Source organism: Sceloporus occidentalis, unplaced genomic scaffold (assembly GCF_023333645.1).
Source record: "Sceloporus occidentalis isolate IW3139 unplaced genomic scaffold, rSceOcc1.0.p SCAF_2, whole genome shotgun sequence".
In the NCBI taxonomy this organism is placed as follows: Eukaryota; Metazoa; Chordata; class Lepidosauria; order Squamata; family Phrynosomatidae; genus Sceloporus; species Sceloporus occidentalis.
Window position 1 is genome coordinate 122,116,198 of NW_028316982.1, and position 22,559 is coordinate 122,138,756.

Here is a 22,559-nt window from a genome sequence, read left to right on the forward strand (position 1 = left end):
GTCCCAAGATCTCTCTCTTTACGTACTGTTATGTCTTTGCACCCTCCTCCATCCCACTCCTCCTTTCTTGCCTGTGAAGAGGCAAGGAGGAGGAGTAGAAAAGGAGGAGTAGAAAAGGAGGAGGCGGTGTCTGAGGCTCCCTCCCTGAGAAGATCTCGCGGTGCTGGGTTCCAGACACCTCCTCCTCCTCCTCCTCCTCTTTGCTGGGTGGCTGTGCGCAGTGGAGCACAGCTGGGCAGAGAGCTCCAGCTCCAGGAGAGACGGAGAGGCTGCCCAGGGTGGCCCCAGCCCCATGCCCCTTCTCCTGCTGCTGCAGCACTGAAGGAGGGAGCCAGCCCTGCCTGGCCCCAGGAACATGGCCACCCCAGCAACCTGCACCCGCTTCACCGACGAGTACCAGCTCTACGAGGAGCTCGGCAAGTACGCAGCACCTTCCTCCTCCTCCTCTTCCTCCTCCTCCTTTGCCTGTGTTGCTGCTGCTGCTGTAGTTGCTGCTGCTGTTGTTCTTCTTGGTGGGGCTTCTCTTTGGCCTCCCTTATACCCCACCTTCCCGGGTTGCTCAGGGCGTCCTCCATTTCCCGGACGCGTCCTCCATTTCCCCCACCTCCTGCCCTGGAGCAATTCCCCAAATGGCCTCTCTTGTTGAGCATGAAGAAAGCATGCCATATATATATATATATATATATATATATATACACACACACACACATTTCTAGGGGTGTTTATTTCTTCCCTCCTCCTTTTCAGGGTGAGCACTGGCCGTCCTCTTTTTCCCGGACACGTCCTCCATTCCACTCTCCTCTTTAGGAGCAATTCTTAAATGCCCTCCCGTGTAAAAGCATGCCTTATTTTATATACATACATACATACATTAGGAGTGTTTGCCTCCTTCCACCACTGCCCGTCCTCCTTTTCCCGGACGCGTCCTCCATTCCGACCCTCCTCCCCTGCAGCAATCCCCAGATTCTCGCCCATGTTGAGCTTGACCGCCCTAAAAAAAGCATGCCTTTTAAAAAAAGCCCTTCTAGGAGTGTTTATTGCCTTTGCCGCCTCTTCAGGGTGACCACTGCCTGTCCTCTTTTTCCCGGACGCGTCCTCCATTCCGATCCTTCTCCCCAGGAGGGATTCTTCAATGTCTTCCCATGTTGAGCTTGACCCCCCCCCCAAAAAAAGCATGCCTTTTTAAATATGTATGTGTATATATATATATATAAATGTTTATTGCCTTTGCCTCTTCTTCAGGGTGACCATTGGCCGTCCTCCTTTTCCCGGACACCCCCCCCCTTGCCTTTAACACCCTCCCACCTTCTTTTCTGCCCAGGAGGAGATTCCAAAATGTCCTCCCAAGTTGAGCATGCCTTTCAAAACCTTTCTAGGAAGTGTTTATTATGGGAGGGGGGTTCATGTCCTACATTTACCTCACCCCTCTAGAATGTCCTCCATTTTGAGGACACACCCTCCCCCCCCACCTTTTCCCTGCAGCTCCCTTCCCTGGAGTTGCTTCTGTTTCTACTCAAGGAAGCTTTATAACAAACTCTTCCTCTTCCTTTGCCTTGCCTCCAGGGCCTTGGCTTCCTTCAAGGGGCCTTCCTTTGAGGCTGAGGAGAGAAGTCCGGCCACTTAAACCTAGGTCCACACTGGAGAAATAATCCAGTTTGAGACCGCTTTAGCTGCCCTGGCTCGCCGCTAGGGAATCCTGGGGATTGTAGGACGTTGTGGCACCTGAGAGAGAAGGCTAAATGTCTCACAAACACTACAGTCTTCACAATTCCCCTCGCACTCAGTCAGGGCAGTTAATGCGGTCTCAAATTGGATTATTTCTGCAGTGTGGCTTGGGACCTGAGATGGCTTGTTGGGGGAAAGGGAAAGCGACAGGCTTCCTTCTCTGAGCTGTGAAGAAAGTATGTTGCAAAGGGGGAATAGTCTGGGAAGGTTGCTTTTCTTGGGCTGTGTCCACACTGCAGAGTTAATTCAGTTTGAGACCAATGTTGTCTCCACGCGGTGGCATTCTGGGAAGGGGAGTGTGTTGTGGCCCCAGAGCGGAGCAGAGCTCCGCTCTGGGGCCAAAACACACTCCCCTTCCCAGAATGCCACCGCGTGGAGACAACATTGGTCTCAAACTGAATTAACTCTGCAGTGCGGACTCAGGGCCCATACAAACAGGCCAAAATAAAGCTGCTTCGGGTCACTTTGGAGGTATGTTGTTTAAATGACACACACATCTTAAGAGGCCAGAAGCTGCGCCAAAGCTGCGTTCCGGTCCTTAGACCTGGAGCGTGGCTTTGGCACGGCTTTTGGCCTCTTAGGGACGCATGCAGCATTTAAACAGCATACCTCCAAAGTGACCCGAAGCAGCTTTATTTTGGCCTGTCTGCATGGGCTCTCAGCCTTCTGGGCGTTATCCCAATACGAATACCTCCTTGCCTCTCTGTCTGGCTGCAGCCTGACAACACTCTTCCCCCATTCAGCACTGCAACATTGCTGCATTTCTCAAGCATCCAGGGAGGTTCCCTTGGCTGATGCTTCTCTTGATCAAGGCATCTCCTTAGGTTCTTCCCTCACTCTTCTGCCAAAGAGGTCCATCAAGATCCAGAAAGGAAGGGAGGGAGGGAGGCTTAAACACATGCATCCCAGGTACTGCTGCGTTTGATTCCTCCTCCTTTCTTGCACCAGTCTGTGGGTGCTGCTGCTGCTGCTGCTGCTGCATCTCTCTCTCTCTCTCTCTCTCTCACTCACTCCCCCCAGCCTCATATTTTGAGCTGCTCCTTCAGCTCAAGGGGTGATCCCCATCTTCCCCAGCTCTTCCTGGGAGTTGCTTTTTGTCTCACTTAAAGATGGGAAGGTGGAAGAGATTTATTTTTTTCTCTCTCCCTTCCCAGGCCTGGTCATCCTTGTGGCGTTTTTGCTTCCCACTTTAGGCACGAACCTTCACGATCCAGATAGGATTTAGTGCGTTAGGTGTATAGGGGACCTCTTGCCCACTCTAACGCTTTTCCTTGTTGCACTTAATTATTATTAACATTTATTTATAGAGCGTTGTAAAGTTTACATAGTAAGAGTCAAATATAATGGGGGGGGGGGGAGAGAATAAAAACCTGCCAAGTGGCGCACAATCTAAAACAACAACATTACATGATTAAAATCTCTCTAAAATAATATTAATTAGTATACAGTAAAAACAAAGTAAGCAACAGATTAATAACCAGTAATTTGGAATGCCTCTTATGCACTTATATTACCCTCACTCTCACCCTTGGGAGCTCTTGTCTTGTATCTGGTCCTTTGCCTTTCTTGTTAATTTTGCTAGCAATTTTACCCATTCCTCTCTTTCCTCTTTTTTGCTATTACCTTTCTAAACCTATACCGACAAAAAAAGATAAGTAAACATAAACCAGACTGTCACCTTTGTCTTCATATTAAATAAAAGTTTCCCTTCCCCTTTTGCAGACATTACTGCTAGTTCTGGGTGTTGCGGTGAGTTTGGAACAAGGTCTAGGGCACAAAAGAACTATTCGTTTTATAACAGAAATGAATTTTCCACCTTTTAGAGAGCCAAAACATGTCAATACACACATCTATCCTAGTTATCCTTTCATGTGAAATAAGATTCCACCCCCCTTGCCTTACTCTCAATTTGGATATAGTTATTGATTTAAGTTGCATTCTTAACTTGGTGTCACAGATTCAGCCTTTCCTTTTTTGTTCCAGGGGAGCTTTTTCAGTAGTCCGTCGCTGTGTGAAGAAATCCTCATCCCAAGAGTATGCTGCAAAGATCATCAATACCAAGAAGCTGTCAGCCAGAGGTAACTGCCTGAATGCTGGTTTTTGATCAGCTTCCCTTACAGGGCCACCATGAGGAGCTGATGTTAAAGTTCTTTATTTCAAATGATATGACAAGCAACAACTGTGATTTTCTCTGTGTCGGTACTTCAAGTTGTTTTGTTTTTGTTGTTGCTGTGCTGCTTCGAAGTTAAAATAATAGTTTTCTGGATTAAAAAAAACACCCTAGGTATTAGCCTTTGGAGTATTGCACTACTTTCCTTGATAGTACCTCCTAGTGGTTTGGTGCTAGGTTTCTTGGTTTTTTTGCCTTTTTAAAAGTATTTACTAAAAAATCAATATATGTCCTTATCTTGGAAATAACTTGAATGAACTCTGTGTGTTATGCTTCTGAGTAATCATATATGGGATTGAGTTAGAAGTGCCCCTGGAGATCATAAAATCATAGAGTTGGAATAGACCACAAAGGCCATCCAATCCAACCTCCTGTCATGTGGGAATACACAAAATATACCTGACAGATGGCTATCCAGCCAAAAAGATCCAAAGAAGAAGACTGCACTCCTCTCCAAGGCAGCATGTTCCACTGTCAAACAGCTCTTAGGCCTGTTACAGACAGCCAAAATAAAGCTGCTTCGAGTCACAATGGAGGTATGGTGTTTCAATGATGCATGCGTCCTAAGAGTCCAGAAGCCACACCAAAGCCATGCTCCAGTCTGGAGTGTGGCTTTGGTGCGACTTCTGGATTCTTAGGATGCATGCATCATTGAAACACCATACCTCCACTGTGACTCGAAGCAGCTTTATTTTGGCTGTCTGTAACAGGCCTTACTGTCAGGAAGCTCTTCCTAATGTTTAATTGTCCTTGACTCTAGGGCAGCAGAAAAGAAACTTGCTCCCTCTTCAGTATGACATCCCTTCAAACATTTAAATGTTTCATATCACCCCTTAACCTCCTGTTCTCCAGGCTAAACATGCCCAGCAATCTCATAGGGCATGGTTTCCAGACCTTTCATCATTTTGGTCACCCTCCTCAGGACATGTTCCAGCTTGTCAATATCCCTCTTGAATTCTGTTGCCCAGATCTGGACAGTATTCCAGGTGGGGTCTGACAAAAGTAGAATAGAGTGATACTGCTGTTTCCCTGTATCTAGACGCTATATTCCTATTGATGCAGGATAAAATTGCATTGGCCTTTTTAGCTGTGACAGCACACTGTTGACTCACGTTCAGCTTGTGGTCTACTAGGACCCTATTCACATGTACTGTTATCAAGCCAGATGCCATACATCCTATATCTTTGCATTTCCTTTTTTCTGCCCAAGTTTTTCTTTCTGTTGAAATGCAATTTGTTCATTTTGGCCCAGTCCTCTACTCCCTTAAGTTCATTTTGTATTATGATCCTGTCCTCGGGGGTATTAGCTCTCTATCCTAATTTGGTGTCATCTACAAGTTCAATAAGCACGTCCCCTATTCCATCATCAAAGTCGTTTATAAAGATGTTGAATAGTACTGGGCCCAGGACTAGGCACCCCACTGGTGACTTCTCTCTAGGATGAAGAAGAACCATTGATGAGCACCCTTTGGGTTTGGTCAGCCAACCAATTACAAATCCACCTAACAGTAGCATTATGTAGCCCACATTTTACTAACTTCTTTGCATGAATATTATTGGGCACCTTGTTGAAGGCAATTTTTAAATCAAGATATGCTGCATCTACAGCATTCCCTTCCTCTACGAAGCTGGAAATTTTTTTCCAAAAGAAAAAAAGAAATAAGATTAGTCTGGCATGAACTGTTTTTGAGAAACCCATGTTGACTTTTAGTGAACATGGCATTCCTTTCTAAGTGCTTACAGACTGTATGTTTAATGATGTGCTCCAGAATATTTCTTGGCTTGATGTCAGGCTACTGGATAGTAACTGTTTGGGTCCTCTATTTTTTCACCTTTTTGAAGTTGAGGACAGCATCTGCCTTCCTTTAGTCTACTGCGAATTTTCCTGTTCTCCAGGAATTCTCAAAGATTATTTCCAGTGGTTCTGTGATTGCTTCTGCCAGTTCTTTTAACACCCTTAGATGTAGTTCATCTGTCCTTGGAGACTTGAATTAAGACATACAAATTAGACTTGTGTGTTCGTTTACTTTTCAGTATCTAGATGCTGTGTTTAAGTACAATTTTGCGCATATAGAAATGTTGGAAGCAAGGTTCTTGGTTGCCAACAACAACAAAAATTAAAGCTGCAATAATTGTATCTGGATGTATTTATATAGTCTGCTGTGGAATAGTATCTGAATGGGAGTCTTAGTCCTTGCTTGTATTGTGAAATGATGTTTTTATTTTTTCATTTTTGTCTGATTGTATGGATGAAGTTCAACATTGTGACATAGCTGACATGGAGACCTCCATCCATGTCATGAAGGAGTACATACCATACAATTTTTGAAGGGCTATTGGAGGCAAATGAGTTTCTTTTCTTGTGCTGAAGTCTTTTAAAAACAATATGTTAGATACAAGCTGTTACTATCAAACACTGACACTACAAAGTTTGTATAAAATTATGTTGTGGAAAATGTAATGAGTTAAATGATACTCGTACCTTCATAAATGGTGTACTCCATAATGTTTCACTATTCATCATAGATCTACTGCTCATTCCTCATAAGGTAGACAAGTTGATGCGACTATACTTTGTGAATGATGAGAAATGTATGATATAGAGCCATTGCTCGGCATGCTCTTTCTAACTAGTTGTGTGTACCGAGTGTGTTTTCAGAGGAAGGTAGAATATATATATATATATATATATATGGCCAGCCTTGACTTCAAAACCAGTAACATGATCATTCTGTAAAATGAAAAGAGATGAATTTGCCTGTCCTCAAGTTTCAGTGTAACAAGGTGAAGGCATGCAATCTTCTGTTTGTGCAATTGAGATACCTTTGGTAAAATGTATCCATTTTACTCTCTGTTTCTTTCCTTTTTATTGTTGTCCTTTCTCTGTTGTAGTGGTGCTGCTTCCCCACAGGCGCATGGGTTTTCTAGTTTCGTTTTGTTTTTAAATTTTGAGCAGTAGAAGCCTCGAATCCTTCAATAATTGAAACTGACTTTCTGAGGTTTTCTGCAACTAATCTGGAATGTCTCCAGTTCATATCTTACCTTGACTGTAAACTTGGTGGCTCTAGACTAGTAACTTTCCTCTTTAATCTCTGTCAGTAATGTGAAGATAATGGACACCTTTGCAAGAGTTATTCAAAGATTGTTGACTATAGATGTTTACTACAGGGGTGAAACATTGCAGAACATAGACAATGGGAAATAAAGCCATATCAGAATACAGTGACTGGAGGTGTGCATTGAAGGAGCTGCTGTAGTGTGCGGTTGATTCCCCTGTTTTCTGTCTCATTTTCTTATTGCAGACTAGGAATGTTTTTGAACCTATTCCAGTGGCACTCTGAAAGATCTATAAGATGATAATTTAACATCGCAGTGTCCAAACAAATACTCTGTTTCTATTCTTTCTCAGCTTTCTCTGTCATTGTTTTATTTAGAGATTTGTAAGAACAGAGAAGGAATAGCAGATGTCTGTAAGTGATGTACCAAAAGTGGTGAAAAGATCCTGTAATAATAATGAATATCTTGGTATATGAACTCAGCTTTAGGTGATTGATTCTGAAAAGAAAAGAAGATAATGTCCTTGCCATAGGGCAGCAATAGAAAGCAGTGACATAAGTGAGAGATAATTTGAGGAACAGCATGGTCTAACTTTAATGGAGTCTTCAAAGAAATCAGTGATGGAAGTTAAAAAGGGAAACTCTGTAGAGCCAAGGATAACTCTGAAAAGAGTGGAGAGCAAGGGTTGGCATTAAAGGATTTCGTTATTCCATAGCTGGTGGAGTGAAAAGGAGGCTTGAATTGAATAGGATAGAATGTGTGTGGCATAGGGGACATTATGGGTAAAGATGATGCCAGCTTGTCATATAAATTTGTTTTGCAATTTCTAGGGCTTCTAAGGAGCTGTGGAAATGGGGAGAACTGCAGGGTTGATAGGGTTGTGGAAGCATCTTTCGAGTAAATGTCTCTGATATATAGCTGGAATACTCTTGGCTGCTCTTAGGGCTGTTCCCACTATACAGGCAAACTGGGAAATTCTTGATGGTGCCAAAGTTCATTGGAGCCTTCTTTATTTTTGTAAGTCTCTTTAGGAATATTGACGGCCTGGAGTGCCATAGCCTTTGGAAGAGGCACACAAAAGCAGTTCAGTAGTTTGGCAGAGTGAAATCTTATGCATTTCTAGTAACAAGACCAAGAGTCTTGGCAACACAGAGTATTAACACCATTTCAAAGGGGAGGAAATAAAAAATTATGTATTCAAAGAAAATAAAAATAAGAAAATTGTATTCCACTCAACTCAGGATTACCTGGAAAGGGATCTTGATAAACTAGAAAATTTGGCAGAAACAAATAAAATGAAATTCAATAAATGCAAAATTCTACATTTAGGCCACAGAAGCCAAATGCACAGGCGTACTTGGTTGAACAGTACTATATGCAAAAAGGGCTTTGGAATTATTGTTGATCATAAATTGAACATGACTCAGAAAAGTGATGCTGTAGCAAGTGGGAAGAAAAGAGGTGAGTGTTACTTTAGCCTGCATTAATAGAAGCATAAGTTGAACACGAGCCAGCAGTGTGATGCTGTAGCAAAGAAGGCAAATGTTACTCTGGCCTGCATTAATAGATGAATAGTTTCCAAGTGGAAGGTAGTAATAGTCCCACTATGTTCTGTGCTGTCAGGCCTCATCTGGAGTACTGTTATGAGTCTGGGTGTCTCATTCTGAGAAGGATATAGACAAGTTGGAGCAGGTTCAGAGCAGGACAACAAAGATTGTAAGAAGTATGGAGAACAAAATGTGAGGAAAGGTTGAAGGAGGTGGGCATGTTGAGCTTGGTGAAGTGAAGAGTGCAGGGTGACATGATTTCATCCTTTGAATACTTCAAGGGCTGTCACAGAAAGGAGGGGGCACCCTGCCACCGAGGGTAGGACCAGGTCCAGTGGTTTGAAGTCACAGGAGGGTAGGCTTTGATTGAACATTAGAAGGAGGTTCTTGATGGTAAGAAAAGTTTGGAAATGGATTGCCTAGAAAGGTGGTGGGGTCTCCTTCTTGGAACGTCCTTCACAAATTGGCTGCATAATTACCTCCTAGGGATCCTGCATTGAGAAGGGGGTTAGACTGGATGGCCCATTTTCTCCCTTCCAACTCTATGATTCTATGACACTCTAACATTTTCATTTGTCTATTAGAGCAAAAGTCCATGGACTAGCTCCGACTGCTAAATTTCATGCCTCTGTTGCATTCCCCGCTTTCTTCCCTCACCTTACAAATAGGTGACATGTTAGGCTTAGGTCCCATCATATGGTAAGAATAGAATCCTGAGAGGTAGTTAAGATATGCAATGAATAAATAAATAGGCTTGCTTTTACCTTTTATTGTGTGCTAGAAGTTTGATCTGCAAATCTCTTCCAATGTGAATTTCCACATTGACTGGGAAGTAAATGGTTAAAATCCATTAAAAGGGAATGCACATGCTAGGGTAGCAGTGTAAAAACTTCAGTGCTTCAGGAAAATAAATATCTGTCACTCACTTGTCATGGCTTCCAAATCGTCAGATAACGTGCTCACATAAGATTTTAAGTACCCAAACAGCTGTTGAGCTGCAGCAAAATGCAGGACACCAGCAATTGCCAACTAAGCAGAGGGCAAACCAATGAGTTTGAAATGAGAAAAAAAAGCAAAGGAGAAAACTCAGCCAGAATAGAATGGCTTTGACAGACGGCATCAATGACAAAGGAACATTCTTGTGACGGTGAGTTAATTAAGTTTTACATTTTTCAAAATAAGTGCATGGGACACAAAGTTTACAGCAATTGGTTATAAAATGGAGGAGAATAAAGAAGGATAATAAAAGATGAGAAGGGTAATGAGAGACTCCTTGAAACTTTGTGTCTAAGGAACCTCTGCTGGAAATGAATGGAATCTGGCAGAGTGTGTAGGATCAGATATAGCTCTCCGTGACCTAAGAGGTGTTTAGTTTCTGTGGTGCTGCAGGGCAGTCATGCAAATCAAGACTAAGACTTAACTATTAGGTTCAGAGGGTATTGCAGCAAAAGTGACACTTGATAAGATGACCAGATTACAAAAGGGAGGCCCCAAATCATTTCCCCTATGAATGAGAATAGTTTCTGACAAAACAACAGTAGTTCACTATTTATTTATTTCATTTATATGCCACCTTTCTGCCAGAGAGGGAGTAGTTCAGCATTCCTTCTAAGTCATAAATTTAGCTTGTTGGCTATTACTTCCTTGACATATCTGCTAATGTATCTGCTGTTTACTGCATCATATTTTAGCTCCATGTTCTACAGTACATGCTTGTGCCCTTCCATCGTATATCAGTACCCTAATTATAAATTGTTAACAGTTCAGAGTGGATCACCCGCTTACATCCATTTGCATGGCGGGGGAGCAGTTGTGGTCCTCCAGGTGTTTTTGGCTTATAATTCCCACCAACTTTGGTCAGCATCACCAGTGGTGAGTGATTATGCCAATTGCAGTCCTACAGCATGTGAACGCCACAATTGTCGACTACTGCCTTAGTATGTGCTTCAGAAGATACAATGCTATTTTAAATGACAATTTTTTTGAGGCCACAGGGACATCAAAGAGGGAAGCAATTGCTTGCTTTGTCACTGTTGTGACTGTGGTAATTTTGCATTTGGTCCAAATTGTGTCTGGCTTGAGGTCAGCAAAAGCAGGCGTGAAGAACTGTCATATGGTGTGATTTCGTAACAGTGGGTCGGGAGTTTTGAATGGAAGATTGCCTTGGTTGCTTGTTACTTTGTGCTGGGCCCATACTCACAGCTCTGCTTCCTGCACTCTAATCCTGTGTCTGCCTCTTATATAAGGGTTCTCAGCATGTACAAAGCTGATACTATACAGTTTGCAGCAGCCCAGAATTTCATACTGCCAAATATTGACATAGATTTGGAACTGTGGATTTCAAGATTAAAACCAATGGGTGACTTGAGAGCAGAATCTATGCTTAATGTGATGGAATGTCTTTTGTTGTTAGTATAACTTTGTAGACAATGACAGGCCATTCAGCTCCTTTTAAAGTGTGTGTTGTTATCCGTCTTCTGTTTACCATACTGCTTACTGTTGTCAATGTGATGCCCATAGCCAAAGTTTCTTAGGTCTGGTGTGGTTGTAACTTCTTTCTTAAAATATTGTCAGAAATCTAAAATGAGTAGAATTAAGGACAGCGGTTCTCAAACATTTTATAAAGCAGAGTTGCTTCCTGGGAGGTAGCAGCATGATCTCTCATGAGTCCTTATTGACACCTACATTTGAAAATGAATCTTGCTTTCCACTTCTGCTTTCAATGAAAAATGCGCTGACTTTCACTGAGAATGTTGCCATTCCGTTTTTTACACACACACACACACACGTTAAAATAAAAACTATCTCTTAAGTCCAAGTTTTGGGGTGGGGAGGACTGAGATAATAATGGCTAGGAGTGGCTTTCATTTTTTGTGGAATATTAAGGGTGTGTGTAACTCCAGTCTCCCACTCCCCACCAGGAGTTGTTTTTATTGGCGAATTCCAGCTTCTAGCCTTTACATTGCATTGCCCTGTTTGTTTTGTTTGCAATCACTTGCCCTATCCTTGGTGGGTTTTGCTATTTGGGAAGTTGCTCCTTCTATGGGTATGTTGCATTCATTAGGTTTGTGGATTGCAGTAATATTGTGTCCCCCTGAATAGTTGTGAAGAGGTAAATGATTCTTTTATTCTTCCTCTTTTCAGCCAGTTTTGCATGAACAGGGAGTTCTGGAGAAGTAGTGGTGGAGGTGGCTGTACTGTTGTGCCTATGGCGCGTTACAGACTGCCCCTTTGGGGCGGCCTGTAGGCGCACCTTTCCCCACCGGATTGGGGCCTCAGCATCCAGAGCGGCAGCCGCTGAGGCCCCGATCCGCCGCTTTCCGGGCTGCGGAGAAGCGGCAAAAGGCCCCTTCCCCGCAGCCTGGAAAGGGGTGTCCTTGGGGCTTCAAGGGAGAAGGAGAAAGGGGCCGTTTGGCCCCTTTCTCCTTTGGTCCGCTGGGCGCAGCCGTCTGAAGACTGCGCCCAGCGGACCAAACCAGGAAGGAGCTCTGAAACGGAGCTCCTTCCGGGGTCGTGGAAAGGGCGCCCTAGGCGCCCTGCTGTGACCCCAATACGTCACAACCGCGCCGCCTCATTTGGAGGCCCCACAGTCGTCATGTATCGATGGCGGCGGCCGTGCAGAATGGCTGCCACCATTTTGTGTGCGCAGAGCGCGCACTAGGGTTAGGGCGGTGTGGAAGTACCGACTCGTTTTAACCCTAGTACGCGCTCCACGCATACTTTTTAGCCTGTCTGTAACGGGCCTATGTCAGCCAAGGCATGTAACTCTCCCTTTGCTCTGCCTTAAGTGCTTCTTAAGGGAGGCATGCACTTCTATTGTGGATTGCATGCTTTTTCTAGAACTGTGGTTCCTTTTCCCTCCTGTAGCCTTTAAGAACTACCAGATCTTCTGGGCTGGGAAGATGGAGATGAAGGTACAAGGGGGAAACAGAGTCCTTTGCCACATGGATATGTGCTGAATGGCAGTTGGTAAAGCCTCAGATACAATTGCAAGACAGTATTATGCTGTGGTGACACCAGGGATTCTTACAGTTCTGCCTTGGTTCTTACTTGGTGGAGGGAAAGGGTTGTTGATCTCTGTAATATGTGAACACTTGGATACCATGGCCTAAATCCAATTGCTAATCCTAATTACAGTAGACCTATTGAATCAAATGCTGAAGAGTAAGGCAATGTTTATGTACAGTTAATTCCATTGACTCAATGGACTAGCAGTTTGATTTAGGTCCTTATGTTGTCAAGAAATGCCTGATGGTAAAATGTGTTGCTAAACTCTATGAAAGGGAAATGGCACTAAGAGAATCGAACCAGTCTTGGAACAGAGACTGTCGATGGTCTCTTAATTAGCCCTGGTTTAATATGTTAACAATATTACTAAATATCAGAAGTCATTGGGCTAGCAGTTGTGCTCAATATTAGATGTCATTTAGGCAGTCAGTGGTAGCGTTTCCACCAGTAATTGTAACCCAAACCCTGAGAGCAAATAAAGCACTGATATTTTAAAAGGGCATAACTGACAGCTTGTAGTCTGTTAAAACTTTGTCTCTTTATGGAATAATAAAACAAATATTGAATTAGGTAGGAAGGAATATTGAGGTATTCACATCCTGCTGTTAAGCACCTAGCAAAATGTTTATGTGGAACAAATTGTTTGGCAAACCACCTAGTTTCAGACTTAGTGGAGGGCAGGGATACCACATTCATTTGGAGGAGTGTCTGATGATTAAAGCAGGGCATGGAGTTGTTTGGCCAAAATGTGTGTTTGCATGCAAGCAAAGTAGAAAGGTGATAGCAGAGGAAAGAGTTTTTATCTATCTTCTCTATATGTCTCGCCTGAAGAATATGCTATATATTTGTAGACTGACTGGGGCGGGAGGCACTTAGCGGGTTCTGAGTCTTATAATAGATTCATCTTGGAAATGTCTGTAGAACTATGTTCAATGCAATTTGATTTCTGGAAGTGTAAAGAAAAGGCTATCACCCACACAGAAACTGTGGGAAAGCATCATGCGAAATTGCTTTTGTTCTTACATTTTGTTCAGTGAGGGTGGGCTCCTAACATTTAATAAGCATTCCCCCTGCTCCTCCAAACCACCTGCTGCATAGTGGTAAAGGCCGTAAATTTAATGAGTGAGGCTGCATCCACACTGCAGAAATAGTCTGGATTTACACCACTTTAACTGCCCTGGCTCAATGCTAGGGGATTCTGGGAACTGAAGTTTGTTGTAGCGCCAGAGCTCTCTAATAGAGAAAGCTAAATGTCTCACAAAACTACTGTTCTCAGAATTCCCTAGCATTGAGCCAAGGCAATTAAAGTGGTATCAAACTGGATTATTTCTGCAGTGTGGATTGAACGTAAGTTTCTAATTCAAATCTTGCCTTCGTGAGTTCACCAGGTGGCCTAGGGAATCAGTATCATTAAGCCTGAGCCCTTCACTTACTGCAATAAGAGGCCAAAATGAAAACCAGTCAGATAGGGAGGTGTTCATGATATCAGAGAGTGTGTAAAGTAGAAGAAAACCCATCATACAGTGTTTCTACCCAGAGGATCCCCAGGCAGCAGGGCTAGGAAAAGCCGTTCCACCACTGTCACCCTCAAAGACAAAACAGAACTTGCAGAGCAGGCTGCCACCAGGAGTTGGATTTAATTGGCTGCTTTTTGATCTGGTCGAAAGGACCAGATTGCAGAGTGGCTTCTGGCCGCTTTGAGGATGTATGTCATCTCAACGCCATACCCCCAAAGCAGCCAGAAGTTACATCTTTTGGCCTGTGTGCTTCAGACCTAAGTCAGTGGTCCCAAAATTTTCTTGGGCTACCATCCCCTTTTCTCTTAGAATACAACCCTAGTATCTTGCCAATGCCTACCATATATACTCAACTATAAGTTGAGAAATTTTTGCCTTGAAATTGCCTCCAAAATCCTGGGTAGACTTAACACGGGGCAATAGGTCCTTTGACCAAACCTCTCCCCAGCTGGGCTGCCTTCGCAGGGGGGAGCCCAGTTGGGGAAACACTGGGAAAAGCAAACAAATGCCTCCCAGCCTCCCCCCAGCTGAGCTTCCTCCGCGGGGGAAAGCCCAGCTGGGGACAGGCTAGGAAGGGCGAGCAATTGCCCTGGAACCTCTCCTCATCTGGGCTGCTCCCTTAAATCCGACCCTCGACATATCCACAGGTCATATAAAAATCCACATTTTTGACCCCAAAGGTTGACCTTGACTTATACACAAGGTCAACTTACAGTCAAGTACATTCGGTATTTCTTCATATTAGGTCTACTGTTCTACTGCAAAATCAAAACAACCTCAGTCATTGCTCCCTTTGCACCCGGTCACCTTGGGAGCAGCAATCAAGCAGCTGACTGAGAAGTGACAGAGAGAACTTTTGCTTATGCTGGTCTTGTGACCACCCCCTGTATCTTTCTACTGGGAATATGTCCTGGACTGCACACACCAACATATGCCAATAAGGATGGCTGAACAAGGTAATTAGCTATGGACCTGGAAATAGTCCACAAACCTTGCAGGGAGTGAGAGAAAGAGCAAACCGAAAGCCAAAGCCAAAGTCAGGATAACAGGGACCACGATAGTCAGTCCAGTCCATGGTCAGGTCAGCCAGAGGGTAGCAATAGTCCAGTCCATTCCAAAGTCAAGAGTCAAGGCAACAAGGAATCAAGATACAGGGAGCCAGTGCAGGCAGCAATCACACCAAAGGATCATGCAATAAACTCTAGCACCGAGTTAGCATCAAACAGGTGGTTAAGTAGGAGATTACCTCCTTGGTGCCAGCTGAGGCTTGTTTGCCAATTGTCTCTCAGCAATCCTCCTGGACCTGCATCTGCCAGCACTTTCAGCCCTGCACTGCCTAAAGGAGGGAACCTCCAAGCCTGGTTCCTCCCCAGAGTCACCACTAGGCTGCTGTACCACCAGAGGCATCACACCAGCACTAGGACCTGGCTGAGCCTCCTCCTCTGGGGCTGGGAGATCAGGACTGGCTTCTGGCAGAGCAGGATTAACACCTGGTGTCGCCTCAATTACCTCTCGCACTGGAGCAGGATTAGCACCTGGTGTAGCCTCAATTACCTCTTGCACTGGAGCAGGATTAGCACCTGGTGTAACCTCAATTACCTCTTGCACTGGAGGAACCACATCCTCCTCCTCATCCTCCGAGACCTGCTCTTGGCTGGCCATGACAGAATATAACTTTATAGGAATGTCCCAGCTGCTAGCTTGTAGGACAAGGCAAGGTTCTGACTCAAGGTTTGCTTCTCACCTGCTTCCTCTACTGTAGATCAAGGTACAATCAAAATCTCAAAGGAAATGTCACAAGCCCAGAAAGATATTCATTCCAGGCACAGACAGTGCTCCAGAAGCAACAGAATCTGGAAGTGCCAACATGTAATATTAGCTGGCGAGGAAACTACTGCACAGAGAGGCACAGAACCCACTACCTAAAAATTTAACTCCAGGTCTAAAAAAAGTCTTCCTTAAGCCACTGGGAGGACACCTTCCATCATCCAGAGTCAGCATGGCCAATGACCATGCTCAACAGGTGTTATAGTCCACAACTGGGAAGCACTACATTAGGAGAGTCTGGTCTAAACTAAACAACAACATTCATGTCAGTTTTCTCTTCCCAAATGTGTAAATTCTGTCTTGAACGAGTACCACACAGAGGAAGTTGCTGAGGCGGAGGAGGTCACATCACATACACAGGAGGCAGACAGCTGGAGGAATGTCACACAGAGAAGTAGGCCAAGAGGGGATTGTTCTGGGAGCTTGCAGCTAGAGAATCGATTTGAAGCTCTTTCCCTTATCAAGGAGGACAAGGAAGAGCAGCATGGACAAACTTCAGAGACAGAGCAGGGGAGCTTGAGAGATATACCAGAGGGAACAGTCGCTGCTAAGCCTCAGAGGAGGCGTGTGGTCGTAGCTGGGGACTCCTTGTTGAGGGATACAGAAGCAGTGATTTGTAGGTCTGACAAGATATCTTGAGAGGTATGTTGTCTCCGGGATGTGACAGAGAGGCTGACAAGACTGGTCAAGCCTACTGACTAATGCCCCTTCCTTTTGGTCCATGTGGGAACTAATGATACTGCAAGACACAGCCTTCAGAACATCAGAAGGGATTACGAAGCTTTTGGTAGGAAGCTGAAAGAAATGGATGCACAAGCTGTCATCTCATCTCTTCTGCCAGTCGAAGGGCACAGTCCAGGAAGGGAGAGGAAAATAGCAGATGGTGCCGCCGAGAACTATTTGGATTCTTTGAACATGGGCTGCGGTTCCATGAGGAGGGACTTCTTGCAACTGATGGGTTGCATCTCACGCCAGTTGGAAGAAATGTTTTTGCCAACAGTCTCAAGAATTTGATCAGGTGGGCTTTAAACTGAATTTCATGGGGGAGGGAGACAATATCAAGGAAGACAAAAGGGCTGGAGAAAATAGTCAAACTGACATAGAAGAAACAAGACAAATAGTGCAAGGACCCAACAGGGGGGAGACAAAAAAACTTGCACAGGCAGCAAATAAAGGGGACCCATGGTTTGCGATGTCTCTACACTAATGCACAGAGCATGGGAAATAAGCAAGATGAACTCAAACTCCTAGTACAACAAAGCAAATATGATATAATAGGCATCACTGAAACCTGGTGGGATGACTCTCAGAACTGAAATGTAGAAATAGAGGGGTATAACCTTTTTAAGAGAAATAGGCAAAACAGGAAAGGAGGAGGAATAGCACTATATGTCCAAGATATTTACACCAGTGAAGAGATCCAGGACATCACTACTGGCAGCCAGGTGGAGAGCATCTGGATAAAAATTAAAGGGGAGGGAAACAACAAGGACGTTATGGTGGGAGTCTACTACAGACCCCCAAGTCAGATGGAGAAATTGGATGATGCCTTTCTACAACAGATGACTACACACTGAGAAAGGAGAGATGTAGTAGTGATGGGTGACTTCAACTATCCTGATATTTGCTGGAATTCAGACGCAGCCAAATCCTCAAGGTCTAGCAAATTCCTCACTTGCCTCGAAGACAATTTCATTTTCCAAAAGGGGGAAGAGGCAACAAGGGGGTCAACTATTTTAGACCTGATACTAACCAACAAGGATGACTTGGTTAATGGGGTGCAAGTGGTGGGATCCTTAGGTGGAACTGATCATGTTCTCCTGGAGTTTGTTATACAGTGGAAAGGAGAAGCCAGACATAATCAGACATGCATTCTAGACTTTAGGAAAGCTGATTTCAGTAAACTTAGAGAAATACTGGGGGTGATCCCATGGTCAGGAATACTAATAATAATAATAACAACAGGATTTATTTATATGCTGCCCAATCACTGGGAATCCGGGCAGCTTACAAGGGAGGGGAATAGATGGTTCCCTGCCCTTAGGCTTACAATCTAAAAACTAAAAGAGAAGGGAGTACAGAACGGATGGAAGTTTCTCAAAAGGGAGATACTGAAGGCACAATTTCAAACAGTTCCAGTGAGAAAGAAAAATGGGAGGTGTGTCTAGAAACCAGGATGGATGAATAAGGAACTTTCAACTGAGCTAAGTTTTAAATGGAAAATGTATAAGAAATGAAAAAAGGGGGAAATGGCAAAAAAGGAATTCAAAGAAATAGCAGACATGTGTAAAGGTAAAGTCAGAAAAGCTAAAGCGCAGAATTAACGCAGGCTTGCTAGAGAGGTTAAAAACAATAAAAAGGGCTTTTTTTATATGTCTGCAGCAAAAGTAAGAAGAAAGAAACGGTAGGGCCACTATGTGGAGAAGAGGGCAAAATGCTAACAGGAGACAGAGAAAAGGCAGAATTACTCAACACCTTCTTTGCCTCAGTCTTCTCAGAAAAGGCAAAGGGTGCTCAACCTGAGGAAAATGGAGCAGAGGACAGAATTGGGGAATTTCAGCAGAGAATAAGTAAAGAGATAGTACAGGAATATCTTGTTAATCTAAATGAATTTAAGTCTCCAGGACCAGATGAACTACATCCAAGGGTATTAAAAGAACTGGTGAACGTAATATCGGACCCATTGGCAATAATCTTTGAAAACTCTTGGAGAACAGGAGAAATCCCAGCAGACTGGAGGAGGGCAAACGTTGTCCCCATCTTCAAAAAGGGAAAAAAGAGGATCCCAACAATTATCATCCAGTTAGTCTGACATCAATAACAGGAAAGATTCTGGAGCAGATCATTAAACAGAGTCTGTGAACATCTAGATGGCAATTCCATAATCACAAAAAGTTATGCCAGACAAATCTGATCTCTTTCTTTGATAAAATTACCAGTTTGGTAGATGAAGGGAATGTGTGGATACAGTATATCTTGATTTCAGTAAGGCCTTTGACTAGGTTTCCCATGACATTCTTGCAAGCAAGCTTGTAAAATGTGGACTAGACAAAGTAACTGTTACATGGATCTGTAATTGGTTGACCAGCCGAACCCAAAGAGTGCTCAACAATGGCACCTTTTCATCCTGTAGAGAAGTGACCAGTGGGGTCCCATAGGGCTCTGTCCTGGGCCCAGTGCTATTCAACATCTTTATTAATGATTTGGATGACAGAATTGGGGGCATACTCATTATATTTGTAGATGACATCAAATTAGGAGGAATAGCTAATACTCCAGAGGAAAGGATCAAAATTCAAAATGACCTGAATAGACTGGAAAGCAGGGCCAAAGCTAAAAAAATGAAATTCAACACGGAGAAATGTAAGGTCCTGCACTTAGGGCGGAAAAATAAAATGCACAGATATAGGATGGGGGACACCTGGCTGAACGAGACTACATGTGAAAGGGATATAGGAGTCCAAGTAGACCACAAATTGAACATGAGTCAACAGTGCGATGCAGCAGCTAAAAAGGCCAATGCAATTTTAGGCTGCATGAATAAAAGTGTAGTGTCTAGATCAAGAGAAGTAATCATGCCACTAAATTCTGCTTTGGATAAGCCCCACCTGGAATACTGTGTCCAGTTCTGGGCACCACAATTCAAAAAGGACATTGAGAAACTGGAGCGTATCCAAAGGAGAGAGACTAAAATGGTGAAGGGTATGGAAATCATGCCTCATGAGGAACAACTTAGAGAGCTGGGGATGTTTAGTCTGGAGAAAAGAAGGTTAAGAGGTGATATGATAGCCGTGTTTAAATATTTGAAGGGATGTCATATTGAAGAGGGAGCAAGCTTGTTTTCTGCTGCTCCAGAGAACAAGACCTGGAACAATGGATGCAAGCTCCAGGAAAGAGATTCCACCTCACGCCTCCCCTTGCCACCGGACTCTGCTGAGAGCTGCGTTGTTGCTGGGCGGCTCTTCCCGGGTTGTTGGAGGTGCGCAGCTGCGCACTGGCCCGGGGAGGCTGCCCATGGACTGAACTCGGGACTTTCGCAGCTCCGCAACTGTGCAGCTGCGCATTTTCACAGCAGCAGCGCAAGAGCAAGAGGAACGTGTCCACGCCAGCACTTAAACAGAGAATGACTGCAGTGTCATATCTCTGTCCTTATTGCTGCTCGGCAGGGGGAGGGGGAGGATATGGATGTGGGGAATGCTTTGGCTGGGGAGGCAGAGGGTAATTCTTGCATGAGCAGAGCTCCTATTGAGGTGGTGCGGGGCAGGGGGAGATACGGCGGTAGGAGTGCGGACTTACGTTACAGAGGAAGGCGAGATCTATGCTTAATATCTATCTCTCCTTCCTGTCCCCCTCCTAACCAAAAGGGCCTGAGGGTCATTCCAACCGTGCCACAAACCCTGTCTCTGCTCCTGTGCAATGCCAGAAGTGGGTCCTGCGACGGCTAGAGCATCGCTGGCGGAAACACCTACGCTTAGCCGACAAGGCTCTCCTAGACCGCCTTTTGGAGGACTATGGAGAGGCGAAACGAGCAGCTAAGAATTCGTTCTATGGTGCTCGTGTCGCGTCCGCGGAGTCGCGTCCAGCAGAATTGTTCAGGGTGGTCAGGGAGCTAACTCAGCTCCCTCCTGCCCCGAACCAGATCCTTGAACCTTCCAAGGCCTGCTGTGACCAATTTAATAACTTCTTCGCGGATAATACCTCTCGGATAAGCGAAGGTCTTAACGCCGGCATTAGGGCAGAACCTGGAGTAGAGGTATCCAGAGCCTCCGTGGACTCTATTAAACTGGATCAGTTTGAGTCCGTTAGTACCGATTATGTGGACAAGATCCTTAGAAGTGTTCGGAAGACAACCTGCTCTCTCGATCCCTGTCCCTCATGGCTAGCGGCTCAGGGGGGACCGGTGGTAACTTCATTGTTGCACCGGATTATAAATACATCCTTGAGGGATGGGCAATTCCCATCGAGCTTAAAATTGGCCATAGTAAATCCGTTGCTCAAAAAGCCCTCCCTCGACCCCCTGATGCATAACAATTATCGGCCAGTCTCGCTATTGCCATTTTTGGGGAAGGTGATCGAGAGGGCGGTTGCAATCCAGCTTCAATCGCTCTTGGATGAAACGGATTATCTGGACCCATTTCAAACTGGCTTTCGGGCGGGCTACGGGGTTGAGACTGCCATGGTCGCCTTGGTCGATGATCTCCGTCTGGGCATTGACAGGGGAAGCATGTCCCTGTTGGTGCTCTTGGACATCTCAGCGGCTTTCGATACCATAGACCATGGTATCTTTCTGGAGCGCCTAGCAGAGGTGGGAATCGGGGGCACTGCGCTCCAGTGGTTCTGATCCTACCTCTCTGGGAGGTTCCAAATGGTGCAGCTGGGAGACGTGTGCTCCGATAAGAGGGCCCTTACATCTGGCGTCCCTCAAGGAGCCATTCTGTCTTCCATGCTTTTTAACATTTACATGAAACCGCTGGGAGAGATCATCCGGAGTCATGGGGCGCGGGGTTATCAGTACGCTGATGACACCCAAATAGTTTTCTCTATGTCTCCGACTGGTGCAGTGACTGGGGATGGCATCTCTCCTCTCGTGGCCTGTCTGGAGTTGGTAATGGGCTGGATGAGGGAAAACCGACTCAGTCTGAATCCAGAGAAAACGGAGGTGCTCGTGATAGGTTCTCCTGGCCCGGGGATGGCGGTGGTTCCACCTGTCCTGAACGGGATCACGCTTCCTGTGAAGGACTCGGTACGCAGTCTGGGGGTGCTCCTTGATTCGTCGCTCCACCTCACACCACAGGTGGATGCGACGGTCAGGAGCACCTGTTATCAGCTTCGGCTGATATGCCAGCTGCGTCCCTACCTGGGCCAGAGGGACCTTGAAACGGTAGTACATGCTCTGGTAACCTCTCGCTTGGATTTCTGCAACGTGCTCTACATGGGGCAACCCTTGTACCATACCCGGAAGCTACAATTAGTGCAGAATATGGCAGCCCGACTGGTTACTGGCATACCCAGAGCCAGTCATATAACACCTGTGCTTAAAGACTTGCACTGGCTGCCTATTCGCTTCCGGGCGCAATACAAGGTGTTGGTCATTACCTATAAAGCCCTAAATGGCTTGGGTCCAGGATACCTTGAGGACCGCCTCTCCCCATACAATCCGCCCCACACTCTCAGAACATCTGGGCAGCAGCTGTTGAGGGTCCCAGGGACTAGATTAGTCTCTACTGCTAAGAGGACTTTTACCATCTCGGCCCCTACCCTCTGGAATTCTCTGCCCATTGAGCTCCGCTCGGCCACCTCCCTGGCCCAGTTCAAAAAGGGGCTGAAGACCTTTTTACTTAGACAAGCATTCCCGGATGTAAGCCCCGACTAATTTCTCCCTCTCCTCAACGTCAGCAGTGGCATGCTGGCTGAAGTGTTTTTATTGGATTTTGTTTATATGTACTGTATTTTATGTATTTTATGACTGTTGTACACCGCCCTGGTTTTATAGAAGGGCAGTATATAAATAAAATTATTATTATTGTTATTATTATTATTATTATTATAACTTCCTGACAGTAAGGGCTGTTTGACAGTGGAACACACTCCCTTGGAATGTGGTGGAGTCTCCTTCTTTGGAGGTCTTTAAGCAGAGGCTGGATGGCCATCTGTCGGGGATGCTTTGATTGAGATTTCCTGCATGGCAGGGGGTTGGACTGGATGGCC

General features: G+C 45.0%; 1 protein-coding gene across 25 annotated transcripts in view; it reads left to right on the forward strand.

Moving 5' to 3' along the window:
- Window positions 1-275: 275 nt before the first annotated feature.
- Window positions 276-22,559, forward strand: part of CAMK2G (calcium/calmodulin dependent protein kinase II gamma) — a 181,362-nt gene continuing 159,078 nt past the window's right edge. For all 25 annotated transcript variants that reach the window (XM_089510762.1, XM_089510769.1, XM_089510768.1 and 22 more), the window contains exons 1-2: window positions 276-420; window positions 3,709-3,803. In XM_089510762.1, the coding sequence (XP_089366888.1) occupies window positions 356-420; window positions 3,709-3,803 (160 nt within the window). In that variant the 5' untranslated portion in view covers window positions 276-355. The remainder of the gene's footprint in view (window positions 421-3,708; window positions 3,804-22,559) is intronic.